Here is a 17734-nt window from a genome sequence, read left to right on the forward strand (position 1 = left end):
CTCCCTATACACCCAAGCATTCTGCTAGCATTTCCTGCTGCTCTATGACATGGTCTGCCTACCTTTAAGTCTTCTGAAATAATGACCCCTAAACCCCTTTCCTCAGATACTGAGGTTAGGACTGTATCACTGATTTTATATTCTGCTCTTGGGTTTTTACACCCCAGGTGCATTATCTTGCACTTATGAACATTAAATTTTAGTTGCCAGATTTCTGACCATTCCTCTAGTTTTCCTAAATCCTTTTCCATTTGGTGTATCCCTCCAGGAACATCAACCCTGTTACTAATGTTTGTGTCATCAGCAAAAAGACACACCTTACCATCGAGGCCTTCTGCAATTTCGCTGATAAAGATATTAAACAATTTGGGTCCCAGAACAAATCCTTGAGGTACCCAACTGGTAACATTCAACAATATGGGAGTCAAAGACTGCAGTTTATTGATAAGCCTTCTATGTGGGACAGTATAAAAAGCCTTACTAAAGTGTACATAAGAGATGTCTACTGCACCTCCGCCATCTATTATTTTAGTTACCCAATCAAAAAAATCAATACTTTTCTTGTGAATGGGCACAACATTTGCTAATTTCCAATCTTCTGGGACGACTCCTGTTACTAGTGATTGGTTAAATAAATCTGAAAATGGTTTTGCTAGTTCACCGCTAAGCTCTTTTAATAGTTTTGGATGTATCCCATCAGTCCCCTGTGACTTATTTGTATTAATTTTAAACAGCTGACTTAGAACCTCTTCCTCTGTAAAAGACACATGCATCAAAAGACAAAGTGGAGCGGGTGTAAGCAGAAAGCTTGTGTTGATGTCATTGGTTATTTTGCCCTTCCTCTGATCCCAGTGGCACTATGATATAGTGGTGAGGTGGAAGCAGAAGGAGGAGGCCACAGAGCGGCCAAATGACAGAGTCTGGAGGTGGCAGCAGCATCAGGAGGAGGCCACAGAGTGACTCAATAACAGTGTGGAGGTGGCTGCAGCAGCATCAGGAGACCACAGAGTGGCAAGGTGACATAGTGTGGAGGTGGCAGCAGCATCAGGAGACCACAGAGTTACCCAGTGACAGAGTGAGGAGGTGGGTAGCAATATAAGTACCATCTGAAGATGGTGGGGGAAAGAAGGAGCACTTGGCATCAGATGTAAACTACAGCACTAAGAACAGAGGGACCCTGTCTGGTAAGGGTTTTCAATATCTATAAACACACAGCCAAACGCGGCTTATAACCACTCTTGTCCCAGACATTAAAACTTAACCTTTAATACATTTGTTTAAAATAATTGGAAAATGTGAGCAAGCTTAAAGGGTTAAACCTATCTGATACCATATGAGTGCTGTGGTATAATGAAGTGTCTGCAAGAATACAGGCGGGGGTGCACTTCCCTCACTGCCTTACTTAGGAGACAGTACATTGATCCATATAGCCGCATGCTACTGTAGAGTAATTCTTGTGAGGCAACCACTGTCCTCACTTGGGTTATACACAACTAAGTACTATATTGCAGCTTATGCAATCGCTAGCAATATCAATGGTATTCAGAATCTAAAACCCAACACCCGCCCCCCAACATGTTTCGCCAGCTAATCTGGCTTCATCAGGGGTATCGGGCAGACTAGGCGACTCTAGACTCAAGTTGCTGCTGATGGAGCTCTCCTCCACATCTTGGCTTACCAGTAGCTGCTGACTGTCTTCTAGTAACTCGTCCTCACTCTATATTGGAGCTGAGCACACAGACTGTTAGATGACACCGGGAGCTCAGGCCTCTTGCTGCGACTCCTGCTGCCACGCCCCTTACTCTGCTGCATCTGTGCTTTCCTGTCTCTGCTGCAGCTTTGGGTTCTGCCTGTATGGTTAGTATTACCTTGAAGATTCCGCTCCACAACTTCTATTTAACCTGAACTCTGCTTGAAATCAGCTTCTGTTGTGCAATACGCATCACTCCCTGGGCGGGGCTGACTTGTGTCAGGTGATCTTGTTAACTTATCCTGAATTTCCTGCAGGTACTTTAGTCAAGGTCCTTATCTTGTGCTAAATAGCTTGCTTAACACTCGTGTTCCTGACTTCGTGCTTTGTTCCTTGACTTTGTTTATCTCCTATCCCAGCCTGATTGCATCGCCTCTCCTGTTACCGACCCGTATTGTCTGACCTTTCTCCTGTGCCACCTTCCCTGACCCTTTGCTTGTCCTGACTACGTCTCTGCATCATCCTCCGGTTCCTGTCTTGTTCCTCCTGGTAACGACCCTGTCTGGCTTACTACGTCTGTACTGTCAGTACCTTCACAGGTACCTCCTGGTCTGTCTGGACCAGCTGTCATTGACTGGTTTAAGCTCCAGAGTAGCCCCTGGCAACTACCAAAGGTCAAGCCTATCGTCACCATCATGGGCCCTAGTGAAATCCTGGTAGTCGCTTAGTCATAGGCCCTTATTTCTTTCCACTTATACATGCCACAATAGGCTTTAGAACATATAACTGCACCACTGAACGGCAAATATATTTTACTTTTGTCACTAATGCACGACAAAAAGGACTTTAGAACATATAACTGCACTGCTGAACGGAAAATATATTTTTCTTTTGGCACTAATATACAACAAAAAGGGCCGTAATTTTCACACTTTACCACACAACGGCTAGCAAGCCTTTTTTCCCCCCACTAATACAAGCCAAAAAATGCTTTAGAACATATAACTGCACAGCACATGAACAAATAAGACATAGAAATATTTCCTTGTAATAAACCCTGTTAATGGCTGTATCAAACAGCACAAGCACCCCAATAACAAGTACGGTTTGCTGGAATTACAGAGCTGTATAATGTTAAGTCAGTGCAGCAATGCAGCAAGGTGTAATAGGATTGTTTCTATTACCCAGGCTGTAACCTCCCCTTCTGAACCCTGTTCAACATAAATGCTGTGGAATAATTCCTCCCAGTCCCTATCCTTTTACTGCACTTGTAAATCGTTTTTTTTAGCACAATGACGTTTTTCCTAGCACTGTCCCCAGCACCTGCTGATGTCTCTCCTTGCACTAAGTACACTGGAAAATGACAGAATCCAAGATGGCTGAGGCTGTTTATAGGGCTGTGACATCACAGGGCTGGCTGGCTGCTGATTGGCTGCATGCATGGCATTATGGGTGATCCCTCCATCCTAGAGTTCCTTTCTCCATGTCCTCACATGTGCAGCAGTGAGGAAATTCGGCTTCGGTGCAAAATCAAATTTTTCCTGAAATTAGAATCGAATTCCACTTCGTCAAGTTCGATTCGCTCATCTCTAATAATGACCTATCCTCAGAAAAGTCTATCCCTGGCCATACTGCAAAAGTCTGACACCCCACACACCCAGCCAGTCAAGCACCAGATCTAATTTGTAGTGGACTCAGCTCATTATTATAGCGCAACTCCCTTTTGACATCAATGGGAGCAGCACTGCAGTGACCAGCTCAGTCCACTAGAAAGTAGGCGGAGCAGTCTGCTTCTGGTGCAGGAGCTATTGCCAAACAGCTGATTGGTGAGGGTGCAGATTGTTGGATCCCCACTGATCAGTTAGTGATGGCCTATCTTGAGGCTAGACCATCACTTAATAAAAGATGGACAACCCCTTTAATGTGGTTTTGTTGTTACTTCAAAATTTTGTCCTATAAGAAGAACTTTTCATTTAAAATGAAATAATTATTGCTATTTTTCAAACTGAGGTATGTATGAAACTCATCATATAATATAAAATAAGCATATCTACAGGGAATCTAGGGCAATTTGCTAATCAGAGATATTACATTTCTCCAGAAGCTAGTCACTGCAATTATATTTCTGGTACTGGGATAATATACTTTACAATTCTGCCATATTAATGGTTGTACACTTTCTCCTATGGGCTTTTTAACTGAAAGTTTTTGTCCTCTGGGAAAAAGAATTGGCAATTAAAAAAACCTGAGGAGTGCCAGATGCAATACATGTGATTTGCAAAATTTAGCTTAGTATGGAAAAACGTGAAAACAACTAAAGTAGACTATGGAACCGTATTTTAGTCATATAAGACTATAATTTATTTATAGTTCATTATGATATACTGTATAATATATCCATGATGATATAATAGTACAAAAAATAATTACTGTATATGTATGATATATTAAAAATATTTTATTAAATTTTTTTCATTTCAAGTCATGAGTAGGGATGAGGGAACTTTTGTTTTAGAGGTCCGCATTTCTGTTGCTACAGAATTGCATTATGGATCCCGTGACCATGGACCATAATGCGATTCTGCATTAACCGGAACCTGAACGTGAACTTCTAAAATAGAAGTTCGCTCATCCCTGGTCATGAGACAAACACTTTAATTCCAAAAGCTTTTACTTCAGAGGATTAGTCTTCAAGGAGCATTATCTTGCTGAAAAATGCCAGTTGGAAGCCCTGCCATGACAAACACATGGGGTGGCAGGATGTGTCATTCCACGACAATGGTAAGATTGAAGCACTCACCATGAGGACTCCATACTCAAGTCCAACCATAAAATGATCCCAAACAGAACCTGGATTCCTCGCAAAAGACTGTGGTGGAGATTTATCAATATGGTGTAAAGAAAAAGTGGCTTAGTTGTCCATAGCAACCAATCAGATTTTACCTTTCATTTTCCAGAGAAGCCCTGTAAAATGAAAGGTGGAATCTGGTTGGTCACTATGGGCAACTAAGCCAGTTTTCCTTTACACCAGTTTTAATAACGCTACCCCTACAGGTTTCCAGTTCGCAGCAGTCCAGGTTCGCAGCAAACAAAGGTGATGGTGGCTGGTTGTCAACAGCAGGACACCAAATGTCCTACAACTAAGCACCTGAAAATGGTCTGGGCAGAGATTAGAGTGTGTAATGAAGGTGCCACCTGTTTGTGGATGATGTACCGTACAATGAAACTGTGGTAGCTGTAGCTAACTTGGGATTTGTAAATTTAGAGGCGTAGCTATAGGGGGTGCAGTTGCTACCGGGCCCAGGAGCCTAAATGGCTCTAAAGACCTTTGTGCCACAAGAAGGCACCAGTATTATAAAAAGTGCATGCTGGGAAGACTCTGTCATAGATTTTTCACTGGGGCCCAGAATCTTCAAGTTACACCTTTGGATGGAAGGAGGGGTTAGGTCTAGAATTTAGCACTTGGAAGGGGTGTCGTTTCATTTTTTGCCTCAGGCAGAAGGTAGGGTCAAAGCCACAAAGCACTGCGGGATGGGGCCCAAGGTGCACTCTTGCACCAGGGCCCATGAGCCTTTAGCTAAGCCCCATGTGTAATTTGATGGTTACAGACTCCTTGTTATGCATTTTATTTAGGGGTAGAAAGAAAACAGGAATTCTACTATTATTTTTTGCAGTTTTTTTTTATTTGTACACCATCACCAGCAAATTACATGTTAACTTTATTCTGCTGATTCACCTTGATACCAAATTGATATATTTTTTTTTTATGTTTTAGAATTTTTGATAAATTAAATATTTTTTTTCCTGGACTACTCATGCACAGTGTTTATCAGGGAGTCTGAGAAGTTATGTGGCCATCGTGGATGCCAGGATAGAAGCCCGGGGATTAGAAACTAATAAGATGAAAATGAGGCCACCAGGCAAATATTCTGTTTGTTACTCGGTTAATCTGACTTTTTCCTTGAATTGGAGGGTTGATTTAGGGTAATTGAAAAAAAATGCTTCTAAAGTGAAAAAACGAAATCTGTTTTTTAACTCATGTACATGATGATGATGATGATAATGATTTTGGTCAATTATTTATGGATTATGTAATTTTTAGCTTACCTCCATATTTCTCAGCATTTGTAATTGATTTCAGTCATTCACAATAATAGGGCCAGACATTTATCAGTATACTATTTCTGCATGTTGCTTTGTAATTCTCAAAGAAAAAAATAAAATAAAATAGCCTGATTGGTGTTAAATGCTGGCTTAGGGTCAGTCCACTTTCCCTAGCTTTGTGTGGTCATGACCATATGTTCTATGTCAGGCATACTCAACCTGCAGTCCTCCAGCTGTTGCAAAACTAGAACTCCCAGCATGCCCTAATAGCTGTAGGCTTTCAAGGCATGCTGTCAAATAGAGAAACCGATTATAAGATCATTGAGATTTAAAAGGGGTTTTAATGGAGATAATTTTTGAGGACTAATAAATAAAAAATAATAGATAAAAATAAATAAAAGGATAGAAAATAAAAACAAAGCATTATTCACTTCACCAATCCCCTGTCATTGCCTTACTGCTCTGGCCCCACTGCCCTCCTGTTAACAGTCAATACAAAGGAAATTGCTTCAAATATGTGCTCCACCAGTCACTGTATGCAGCAGTGATCTCCTCAGCCAGTGATTGGCTGAGCAAGTACGTAAAGCAATTTCCTGCATGTTGATCTGGGACCAAGAAGCGAACACCAGGAAGATGTGGAGCACCATTGGAATGGTAGCAGTGGAAGTTCAGTGAGGGGAGTAATGCCTGTTTTGTTTTTTTAACCTTTTTGGCTCTAGAAATAGCTCTGATGCAATATTAAAATAATGTGGATTCAACCCTAAAGAGAGATAAATGAATAAGAAATCAAGAAAAAAGTGAGAACCTAGAGAAAAAAATCTGAGACCTAGGAGACCTCAGTGTGTCATCTAATTTTTTCTGAACAATTGGAGTGCTATCGATACAGGTAGAATCAATTTAGACACAAATCAAATCGGTTGACAGATTGGGGCTCATCGAACCTGAATGAAATTTGTGTACTCATTACCATTGGCAATAACCAATCACATGACATATATTTAGGTGTGGCTTATTTTGGACTTCTAACAGTGTCCATACACTTTCAATAGCTGTCAGTCAAATGCTCATTTGGCCATCAACCCTCTCTTCCAAATCTCCACAAGCAAACATCTTCAAGTATTTGTGTTTCAAATGAGAAGAGAGGAAAAGGCCACTGCTAGTTACCACCTCCGATGGTGGCTCATCTCACAGAAATAAAATGGATCTGGCGCTGAAATTCAGTGTACTTAATCATTATCTCCTACTATATCATCTGTGTAGAGGGGAATAAGGAACTCTGCATACACATTAGATTGTCCTTTGATTGGATTCAGTCAGTAATAGTATAATGTGTATGGAGGCCTTCCATTTTTTGTCCAGGGTTTTTATTTTTAAATTTTATCAATAGCCAATACTACCTGTGAATAAATCCATACTTATCTGCTTCCCACCCCTCAGTTTTGGCTACCTGGCTCTTGGGCTGTTTTCACTGGAACTTTTGGTCCTCCATCTGCCAACTTCCTGTAGGGTTATGTCTGCCAGTTCAGGAAATTAGTGACCTCAGCAGTGATGTGTTCCCAAAAAGCATTTCAAGGACCGGCAGTGGAATTTTTTGTAAAGACAGTTCTGAAGCCAAGCCAGGTACCGCGGGGGAGGGATTTAAAAAATAAACTTGTACAACCTTTGAGACTGAACTGTTTATAAACATTCAGTACAGAAGAAAAACAAATATTTTAACACACTAAAAACCTGTCATTATAACATCACTACATGATCATCTATCCATAGAAACAATAAACCTTGAATCAAAAACAAGTTTATTATTAAAAAAAATCTACAATGTAAATTAAAATTTGTATGCCAAGGTCATACATGTCATGATGGTTTCATTATAGCAGTTTTATTGGAGGCATAAATATTGTATTAAATCTTTTCAGAAGCTTTTTAAAGGTGCGCTTAATTTCTTTGTTTCTGAAACTGTAGATTATGGGGTTCAAGAACGGGATGAGCACAGAATAATTGATTGCCACTAATTTATCATACTCTTGGGTATATTCTACTTTGGGCCTGATATAAATAAAAGCTAGACTGCCATAGAAGAGAAGAACCATGGTAAGATGAGAAGCACATGTAGAAAAGGCCTTCTGACGTCCATCCATCGAGCTCATCCTCAGAATAGTGAATATTATCTTTATGTATGTGACAATAATAAAGAAAAAGGTGGAACTTATAATACAGAGACTAATCAAGAAGTTCAGGATGAAGGTGAAATGAATATCTGTACAAGCCATCTTCAAAAGCGGAGCTAAATCACAAAAGATGTGGTTGATTGTGTTAGGACCACATAAGGGCAATTGTAAGACTGATAGAAGATGGACGATGGGACTTGTGAACCCAAGAAGACAACAACTGGAAAGCAAAATTGTGCAACGCTTAGAAGTCATTATGGTGTGATACCGAAGTGGGTTGCAGATAGCTACCATACGATCATAAGCCATGACATTCAGCAAATAGTTCTGTGTAATGCCCAACGAGTGCAAAAGGTACATTTGTAGCACACAATGATTGAACAGGATTTGTACCTGGCCCCTCCACAGGCACGTTAGCATAAAAGGAATGGTGACAGTGGTGAAAAATATTTCAAGGAAGGACAACATAGAGATGAACAGATACATTGGTGTGTGGAGATGTCTATCAGCCAGAATTAATATTGATATCGACACATTTCCAGAAATAGTAAGAAAATAAATAATTAATAATAAAAAGAAGAACAAAGGCCAAAAGTGGCCCACCTCAGAAAAACCTATCATTGTTAATTCAAATACAGTTGTATTAACAGTCATACTTTCCATTCAACTGGTAAATATCAAACATACAGTGGACGAAGAATGATTAGATTACTGCTGGATACCTGTTTGGTCTAAGCCATAATGTATGTTTTGCTTACTGAGTTTCCAACAAGTCTTGAAGAAGTTTACTGGTCCATCATATCAACAGTCAATAAAAATCTTGAATATGTTAAATTATTTTTTGATCTATCTAGATACTTAATGTGATACCTTCTGAAGACAGTCTTCTTAATAAGCTTTAGGAAATATGTGTAGACCTTACCATATCTGAAACAAATAAATGGTATAAAATGCATGAAATACAGTAATTACTAGTATAAAAAAAAAAGAAAAGAAAGCAAATAAAATATAGTTAGAGAGATGAGCGAATCAAAGATGACAAAGTGGAATTCAATCCGAATTTCAGGAAAAATTTGATTCGCACCGAATCCAAATTTCCTCATGCTTCGTGGTAATGAATCACATTTTTTCCTAAAATGGCTGCTGCACGTGTGAAGACATGGAGCAAGGAACTCTGGAAAGCTGGATCACCCATAATGCCATGTATGAGGCCAATCAGCAGCCAGCCAGCCCTGCGCTGTCACAGCCCTTTAAATAGCCTCAGCCATCTTGGATTCTGACATTTTCCAGTGTACTTAGTGCAGGGAGATGTCAGCAGGCGCTAGGGACAGTGCTAGGAAAGACTTCATTGTGCTAAAAAAAACTATTTACAAGTGCAGGGAAAGATTATTCAAGCTGTAGGGAAAGCATTAGGAGGAATCATTTCACAGCAATTATGTAGAACAGGGTTCAGTAGGGGAGGTTACAGCCTGGGTAATAGGAACAATCCTATTACACCTTGCTAAACTGACTGGGGTTCCAAATTGCCATTATACAGCTCTCTAATTCCAGCAAACCGTTATTGTTATTTGGGTGCAAGTGCTGTTTGATACAGCCATTAACAGGGTTTATTTGCCCTTGTGCGGTGCAGTTATATGTTCTAAAGCATTTTTTGGCGTGTATTATTCGGAAAAAAGGGCTTATTAGCCGTTGTGTGGTAAAGTGCTAAAATTACAGCCCTTTTTGTCGTATATTAGTGGCAAAAATAAAATATATTGCCGTTCAGTGGTGCAGTTCTATGTTCTAAAGCCTTCTGTGGCGTGTATAAGTGGAATAAATAAGGGCCTATTTGCAATTCAGCTGTGCAGTTATAGGTTCTAAAGCCCTTTTTGTCGTGTTTTAATGGCAAAAGAAAAATATATTTGCCGTTTAGCGGTGCAGTTATATGTTCTAAAGCCATTTTTGTCGTGCATTAGTGTCAAAAGAAAAATATATTTGCTGTTCAGCGGTGCAGATATATGTTCTAAAGCCCTTTTTGCTGTGTATTAGTGGCAAAAGTAAAATATATTTGACGTTCAGCGGTGCAGTTATATTTTCAGTGACGTCAACATAAACTTACTGCTGACACCCTTTCAACTCTGTTGGGGGCTCTACTTGTATAAGCGTTTAATCAAGCAGATTCATCGACCTGTAAGGCTGAGTTCAGACTTAGAGATGGCCTTGAGGTTCGCCAGGCAGTCGTTTAGCGGCAAACTTTGCGCGTTCACAATTTGCCGAACATGCGAACATATATTAAAGGGAACATGTCACCAGGATTTTGTGTATAGAGCTGAGGACATGGGTTGCTAGATGGCCGCTAGCACATCCGCAATACCCAGTCCCCATAGCTCTGTGTGCTTTTATTGTGTCAAAAAAACAATTTAATACATATGCAAATTAACCTGAGATGAGTCCTGTCCCTGACTCATCTCACGTACAGGACTCATCTCAGGTTAATTTGCATATGTATCAAATCGTTTTTTTTACACAATAAAAGCGCACAGAGCTATGGGGACTGGGTATTGCAGATGTCCTTGTGGCCATCTAGCAACCCATGTCCTCAGCTCTATACACAAAATCCAGGTGACAGGTTCCCTTTAAGTTACACTCCCTACACTCAATGTCCCTTCCTATGCTCAGCTCTCCCTGACTACGAATTTTTATCCAGTGACCGACTAATGTACCTCCAGCCACATCATCACAAGTTCTTTTCTGTCAGGTGAATGCCTAATTTTTAGAGCCCATACTCCCGTGGCTCTTCTGGGCACATTTTTAAGAGTTTCCCTTTAAGACGCATAAAAATGGCCCCTGATTAAAATACATAATTTTTGTGGGAATTTTTGCCAATGATCCCCCTCTGATATATCACTGTCCATGTTGTGGGACTATTTGTGCACTTCTAGTAAGTATTTGGTAGCTGCAAATATGACCTGAAGGTTTTTCAGATTTGCCTGCAATAAAAGTCAATGGGGCCGGCCGCAAATGCGAAACGTCCCGGCCGATGTTCGTTCATCACAATTCATACTGAGTTATTTGGTCAGTTTGAACCGGCCGAACTGAGTTTTTGAAAAATTCGCTCATCTATAAATATAGTATTTTATGGTCTAATACAAACCGGATTCCAAAAAAGTTGGGACACTAAACAAATTGTGGATAAAAACTGAATGCAATGATGTGGAGATGGCAAATGTCAATATTGTATATGTAATAGAACGTAGATGACAGATCAAACGTTTAATCCGAGTAAATGTATCATTTTAAAGGAAAAATACGTTGATTCAAATTTTCACGGTGTCAACAAATCCCCAAAAAGTTAGGACAAGTAGCAATAAGAGGCTGGAAAAAGTAAATTTGAGCATAACGAAGAGCTGGAAGACCAATTAACACTAATTAGGTCAATTGGCAACATGATTGGGTATAAAAAGAGCTTCTCAGAGTGGCAGTGTCTCTCAGAAGCCAAGATGGGTAGAGGATCACCAATTCCCACAATGTTGCGCAGAAAGATAGTGGAGCAATATCAGAAAGGTGTTACCCAGCGAAAAATTGCAAAGACTTTGCATCTATCATCATCAACTGTGCATAACATGATCCAAAGATTCTGAGAATCTGGAACAATCTCTGTTCGTAAGGGTCAAGGCCGTAAAACCATACTGGATGCCCGTGATCTCCGGGCCCTTAAACGACCCTGCACCACAAACAGGAATGCTACTGTAAAGGAAATCACAGAATGGGCTCAGGAATACTTCCAGAAACCATTGTCAGTGAACACAATCCACCGTGCCATCCGCCGTTGCCAGCTGAAACTCTACAGTGCAAAGAAGAAGCCATTTCTAAGCAAGATCCACAAGCTCAGGCGTTTTCACTGGGCCAGGGATCATTTAAAATGGAGTGTGGCAAAATGGAAGACTGTTCTGTGGTCAGACGAGTCACGATTCGAAGTTCTTTTTGGAAATCTGGGACGCCATGTCATCCGGACCAAAGAGGACAAGGACAACCCAAGTTGTTATCAACGCTCAGTTCAGAAGCCTGCATCTCTGATGGTATGGGGTTGCATGAGTGCGTGTGGCATGGGCAGCTTGCATGTCTGGAAAGGCACCACCAATGCAGAAAAATATATTCAGGTTCTAGAACAACATATGCTCCCATCCAGACGTCATCTCTTTCAGGGAAGACCCTGCATCTTTCAACAAGATAATGCCAGACCACATTCTGCATCAATCACAACATCATGGCTGCGTAAGGAGAAGGATCCGGGTACTGAAATGGCCAGTCTGCAGTCCAGATCTTTCACCTATAGAGAACATTTGGCGCATCATAAAGAGGAAGGTGCAACAAAGAAGGCCCAAGACGATTGAACAGTTAGAGGCCTGTATTAGACAAGAATGGGAGAGCATTCCTATTTCTAAACTTGAGAAACCGGTCTCCTCGGTCCCCAGACGTCTGTTGAGTGTTGTAAGAAGAAGGGGAGATGCCACACAGTGGTGAAAATGGCCTTGTCCCAACTTTTTGGGGATTTGTTGACACCATGAAATTCAGATTCAACATATTTTTCCCTTAAAATGGTCCATTTTCTCAGTTTAAACTTTTGTTCCGTGATTTATGTTCTATTCTGAATAAAATATTAGAAGTTGGCGCCTCCACATCATTGCATTCAGTATTTATTCACGATTTGTATACTGTCCCAACTTTTTGGGAATCCGGTTTGTACTTGGATTGAAAATGTACATGCCTTTGACTACTTTCAGAATTTAATATAGTCCATTGAGCTTTTATATTAGAAACACAATATGTGGGATTTGTAACATGGTTTTCTTTATAGTAAAACTATAGCCTTAAGAAACCACATACAACACAGCCTAAATATGTGTAAAAAAAAGTATCACCCAAGTAGGAAAAAAACATCTTGCTAATGCCACCTTGTGGAAGTAGCTCTCTATGAGTTGAAATCCAACTTTTTAGCAAGCTTTGGAATTTGAGAAAGGAATATAGCGAAGCCAGATATCCATCTGTAGACAGCAGTGTCGGGGTGCTTAGGATAGACTAGGATTCTGACTGGCTGGAGGTGATGCTTTAATTGTGGCTTAGGCAGGGTGCTGTAAGGAGATCTAGCACCGTGCCTAAGTCTAAATACAGTATGTTAATAAATGTGAGATAATGTTCACATATTAAAGAATGTCCATTAGAACCTAAGACATGATAGGAATCCCTATCTTTGACAAGGATATTGTAGTGGATCCCATGTTTGCATGCCAAGGTGGAAAAGATTATCTGCAGGAGTTTTTCTTGAACTGAGATATTCATGACCTATTCTCAGGATAAGTAAGCAATATCATATAAGTGGGTATCCAACACCAAGCACCCCAACCGATTAGCTGTTTTAGAAAGCAACAGGCTCCAAAATCTATATGTTCATAGGAAACAGAAGGCTCCATCCACTGTGCATTAACTGTGCTGTCCTACTGCAACTCAGCTCCCATTCAAATTCATCAGAGCTGGCCCATAGTAGACTAGCACTGGAAATTACACAGAACCTTCTGTATACTGTATAGTTTCCATGGCTGGCGACTTCCCAAAACAGCTGATCTGTGGTGGTGCTAGCTATCGCACCTCATTGATCTGTTATTGAGGAACTTTCCTGAGGAAGATCATAAAAAACTAAGTCCTAGAGAGCGCCTAGTAAACATGACTGTACTTTTTGTTTTGCAGCATATGCTTTTTGTTCCCCCACTCATGTGCTCTACTTTTTACGCCTAGTTCACATGACGAATTTAGACAATGTCAACAATCTGTTGCAGTTTTTCCATTTTAATACTACAGGCCAACTCAGAGTTTAGCAGCACTGAATGGAGCTAAACCACAAATGTCCTATTCTTGTTCGTTACACGCACACAAATAGACAGCTCTAGTGAAGAAAGTTAGGAAAATCTGTCATGGTCATAGCCGGTAACAGTATTTTGCCGATCCATGGTTTGCGGACTGTAAAATGTAAAGGGTCATGTGCATGAGGCCTTAAAAGGACAATTATTACTGCGCTTACCTTTTAGAATTATGATTTTTATTGAAATATTGTAAACCAGTCAGTGTCCATGAAGAAGCAGAAGCACCAGTAGTTATATAGATTCCAATAAGTCTTGCATTGAATTTCTAGAGGTGGATCTTCTCCTGAAACAAAGAACTCCAGTTATTAGTGATGCAGAGCCCTTCAGTAATACATGGGCCATATCCTAGAGTCTCCCTCTTTTAATAATCTCTGAAGCAAACTCCTTAACCCCCTAGAGAAGAGAAGAAATGAGAAAATAAATCTCTTGAGATAGCGACAGGTGCTGAAAGTTTGTATCTTTCTTATTAATTGCATAATTAGTGAGGTCAATACAAAAAAACATACAAACAAGGTAAATCTGTACATGTCTATTTATAGAAGAATTCTAAAAGGTTGTAATGAGTGTAATTTATGAGAAATGAAAGGGATTGTCTGAGATTATGATATCTGATCGGTGAGGTCTGACTCATGGCATCCCTCTGATCAGCTGTTTGAAGAGGTTGTGGAGCTCCGGACTGCACTGTGTACTCTTCCTAGGCCGGTGACATCATGTTCATTGGTCACATGTGCAGCATCCAAAAGAAAGTGCATGGATATGTTTCTGTGTGATGTATACCTTTACTGTATATGTATGCACGTGGTTCTAATAGCTCATATTCATAGCCACCACTAGGTGGGGCTGATCTCACCCTATATAAAAAAAAAGCAGTTGGAACATCGTGAGGATAGGTAATTAATATCAGAATCTTGGAAAACCCTTTTAATTCTCAATTATAGTGGCCAGTTCTATACAAGTCAAGCTGCCCATACACATTAAATGTGTATTGTCCAAGCCACCGATTTCGGCTGACCATCCAATGTGTATGGAGGTCTGCCAATTGTACCTCAGTGGCTGATGTCAGGGGAGATAAGGATTAAAGGTCCCCATACACATGTGTATTGTCAGCCGAATCGACTAACTAGTTCAGAGTGATGTGTATGGGGAGCTCCCGACTCTCCCCCAACAGATGATATCAGTGGAAAGAAGGATTGGGTGAAGTGAATGTTTTCACCTGATCGTTTTCTTCTCCTTAGAAATAAGCTGCCACGGGAGCTGTCTGGCAACGTCTTCTTCTCCCATCTTCCTATTGCATACATATACACATGTAGCTAAACCTAACGTGGATGTGTAGGGGAGAGCCAGGCGGGAGTCAGGAGACATAGTTGTTTGCCGAATGACCCATTAAATGTGTGTGGCCTCCCTAAGTTGGACTCAATTGCTCAATATTTTTGTTAAATAAGATAAGCCTCTGCCAGAGGAGTCTTGCAAAGACTTTCTCCCTTCTCCCCCTTCCCTAAATATTCATGCTTGACTGAGCCAAGTCAACATCGGAGATGAGTGTTTGGCCAGCAGCTATCTAATGCCTGTGGTCTGCTTTATATGACTTATCCTTATGTTCAGTCTTGAAAATTTTGCTTAGCTGAGGTACCGTTGGACAGCGAGGGAACATTCACGCTGTGGTATGGTTCTATTGGGCACTGTGCACAGTTGACATTACAAGCATACTGAGTGACGCTAAGGCCTAGTTCACATATCAGTGTTTGGTCAGTGATTTTCAATCATTTCAACTCTATGGCAGGGCACCTGTCATTCAAAACATGGAACAGATATGCAGTAGTCTGGTGAGGGAGATAGTGTGCAACTAGATGACTTTTCAGTAACATGTCTGTGACTCTTATATTTCCCCCCTTACTGTAAAATTGTGTATGTCTCCTATTAAAGTTTACAGTTGTCCGGCTTGTTGTGCCTCCATTGTTGACTGTATGTACCAAACACTAATGGCAGGTGGTTCTCATGAGCTTATCTTCTGCCATAGTTCTGGTGATGCTAGTGGAGCATCTGTTAGGGTACTTTCACACTAGCGTTTTTCTTTTCCGGCGCTGAGTTCCGTCCTAGAGGCTCAAATCCGGAAAAGAACTGATCAGTTTTATCCTAATGCATTCTGAATGGAGAGTCCGTCCTTCAGGATGCATCAGGATGTCTTCTGTTCAGTCTTTTTGACTGATCAGGCTTTTCAGAAAAACGTAGCATGCAGTATTTTTACCTCCGGCCAAAAAGCCTGAACACTTTGACTGAACGCCTGATCAGGCTTTTTTCCCATTGACTTGCATTAACGCCGGATCCGGCCCCGTGTGTTCAGTCAAAACGGATCCGGCTTTTGCATGTTAAACCCGAAAAATGTGAAAAAAAAGTTAAAGTCCATAAATGGCGGATCCGTTTTTTCCAATGCATTTTTCCATTGTGATCGAAAGCCTGATCAGGATTCAAATGTAATCCGTTTTCACACGTTTTTCCGGATCCGGCGGGCAGTTCCGGTGTCGGAATTGAACGCCGGATTAAAACAACGCTAGTGTGAAAGTAGCCTAACACTTGCACCGTTGTGTTGCTACATGATTGTACTCCATTGTTCTTCCCTTGCTATATAGACTCTGCTGTGTCATCACACACAGTGTTATGAGGGAGGATGCATGCCAGTAATTGACTTTGTCTGAAATTTCAATCCTTACATTAAAATTGTATGTGTTCCCCTTGAATTTTTATATTTGCCCTGTTTGTTGTGTCTCCATTGCTGCCCAGATGTACTTGCTACATTGTACTGTATATGGTATTACTTTGTGTAACTAATGGATGGTGGGTATAAGGAGCGTATCTTCCTCCACCGCTCTGGCAATACTGGTGGAATGTCTGCAAAAGTTGCTACTCCATTTTTCCTCCCTTATTGTCATCTGCTGTTGCTGCTATGTAAAGCTATCTGCATTTTAGCATTATGGTACTCTGTTCTGAGCAGAATTGCACCAAATTTGAACCAGAATTTTCAGACATCTCCTGAGATCTGCTGTTACTATAATGGGAATTAGCTGGTCCCAGGAAAAAATACTAGATTTTTGAGGGGAGAAAAAAATTGCTAGAGATTGCCCCATCATTTAGTACTTTTATTACTCTTATTTTCATGATTGTCTCAGGCAGATCTTGTACCCAAGACCTGCTGTACAGAAGGCATAACACTTACCAGTTAAACCACAGGTTTAATCACAGCCAGTTAAAGGATTTTCCCTGACTAAAAACCTCAATAGTATTTTTCCATGCATAATGTACTCCTATCTATCTATCTATATATATATAGTACAGACCAAAAGATTGGACACACCTTCTAATTCAAAGAGTTTTCTTTATTTTCATGACTATGAAAATTGTAGATTCACAGTGAAGGCATCAAAACTATGAATTAACACATGTGGAATTATGTACATAACAAAAAAGTGTGAAACAACTGAAAATATGTCATATTCTAGGTTCTTCAAAGTAGCCACCTTTTGCTTTGATTACTGCTTTGCACACTCTTGGCATTCTCTTGATGAGCTTCAAGAGGTAGTCACCTGAAATGGTCTTCCAACAGTCTTGAAGGAGTTCCCAGAGATGCTTAGCACTTGTTGGCCCTTTTGCCTTCACTCTGCGGTCCAGCTCACCCCAAACCATCTCGATTGGGTTCAGGTCCGGTGACTGTGGAGGCCAGGTCATCTGGCGCAGCACCCCATCACTCTCCTTCATGGTCAAATAGCCCTTACACAGCCTGGAGGTGTGTTTGGGGTTATTGTCCTGTTGAAAAATAAATGATGGTCCAACTAAACGCAAACCAGATGGAATAGCATGCCGTTGCAAGATGCTGTGGTAGC

The 17734-nt window shown here is 40.7% G+C and overlaps 1 protein-coding gene across 1 annotated transcript; it reads right to left on the bottom strand.

The window, feature by feature from the left end:
- Positions 1-7662: 7662 nt before the first annotated feature.
- LOC122921317 (olfactory receptor 6N1-like) lies at positions 7663-8616 on the bottom strand. Its single transcript, XM_044271293.1, has one exon. It carries the CDS (start codon positions 8614-8616, stop codon positions 7663-7665), a length of 954 nt encoding a protein of 317 aa, XP_044127228.1.
- Between the last annotated feature and the right edge of the window lie 9118 nt (positions 8617-17734).

The sequence above is a fragment of the Bufo gargarizans genome, chromosome 11, assembly GCF_014858855.1.
Source record: "Bufo gargarizans isolate SCDJY-AF-19 chromosome 11, ASM1485885v1, whole genome shotgun sequence".
Classification (NCBI taxonomy): Eukaryota; Metazoa; Chordata; class Amphibia; order Anura; family Bufonidae; genus Bufo; species Bufo gargarizans.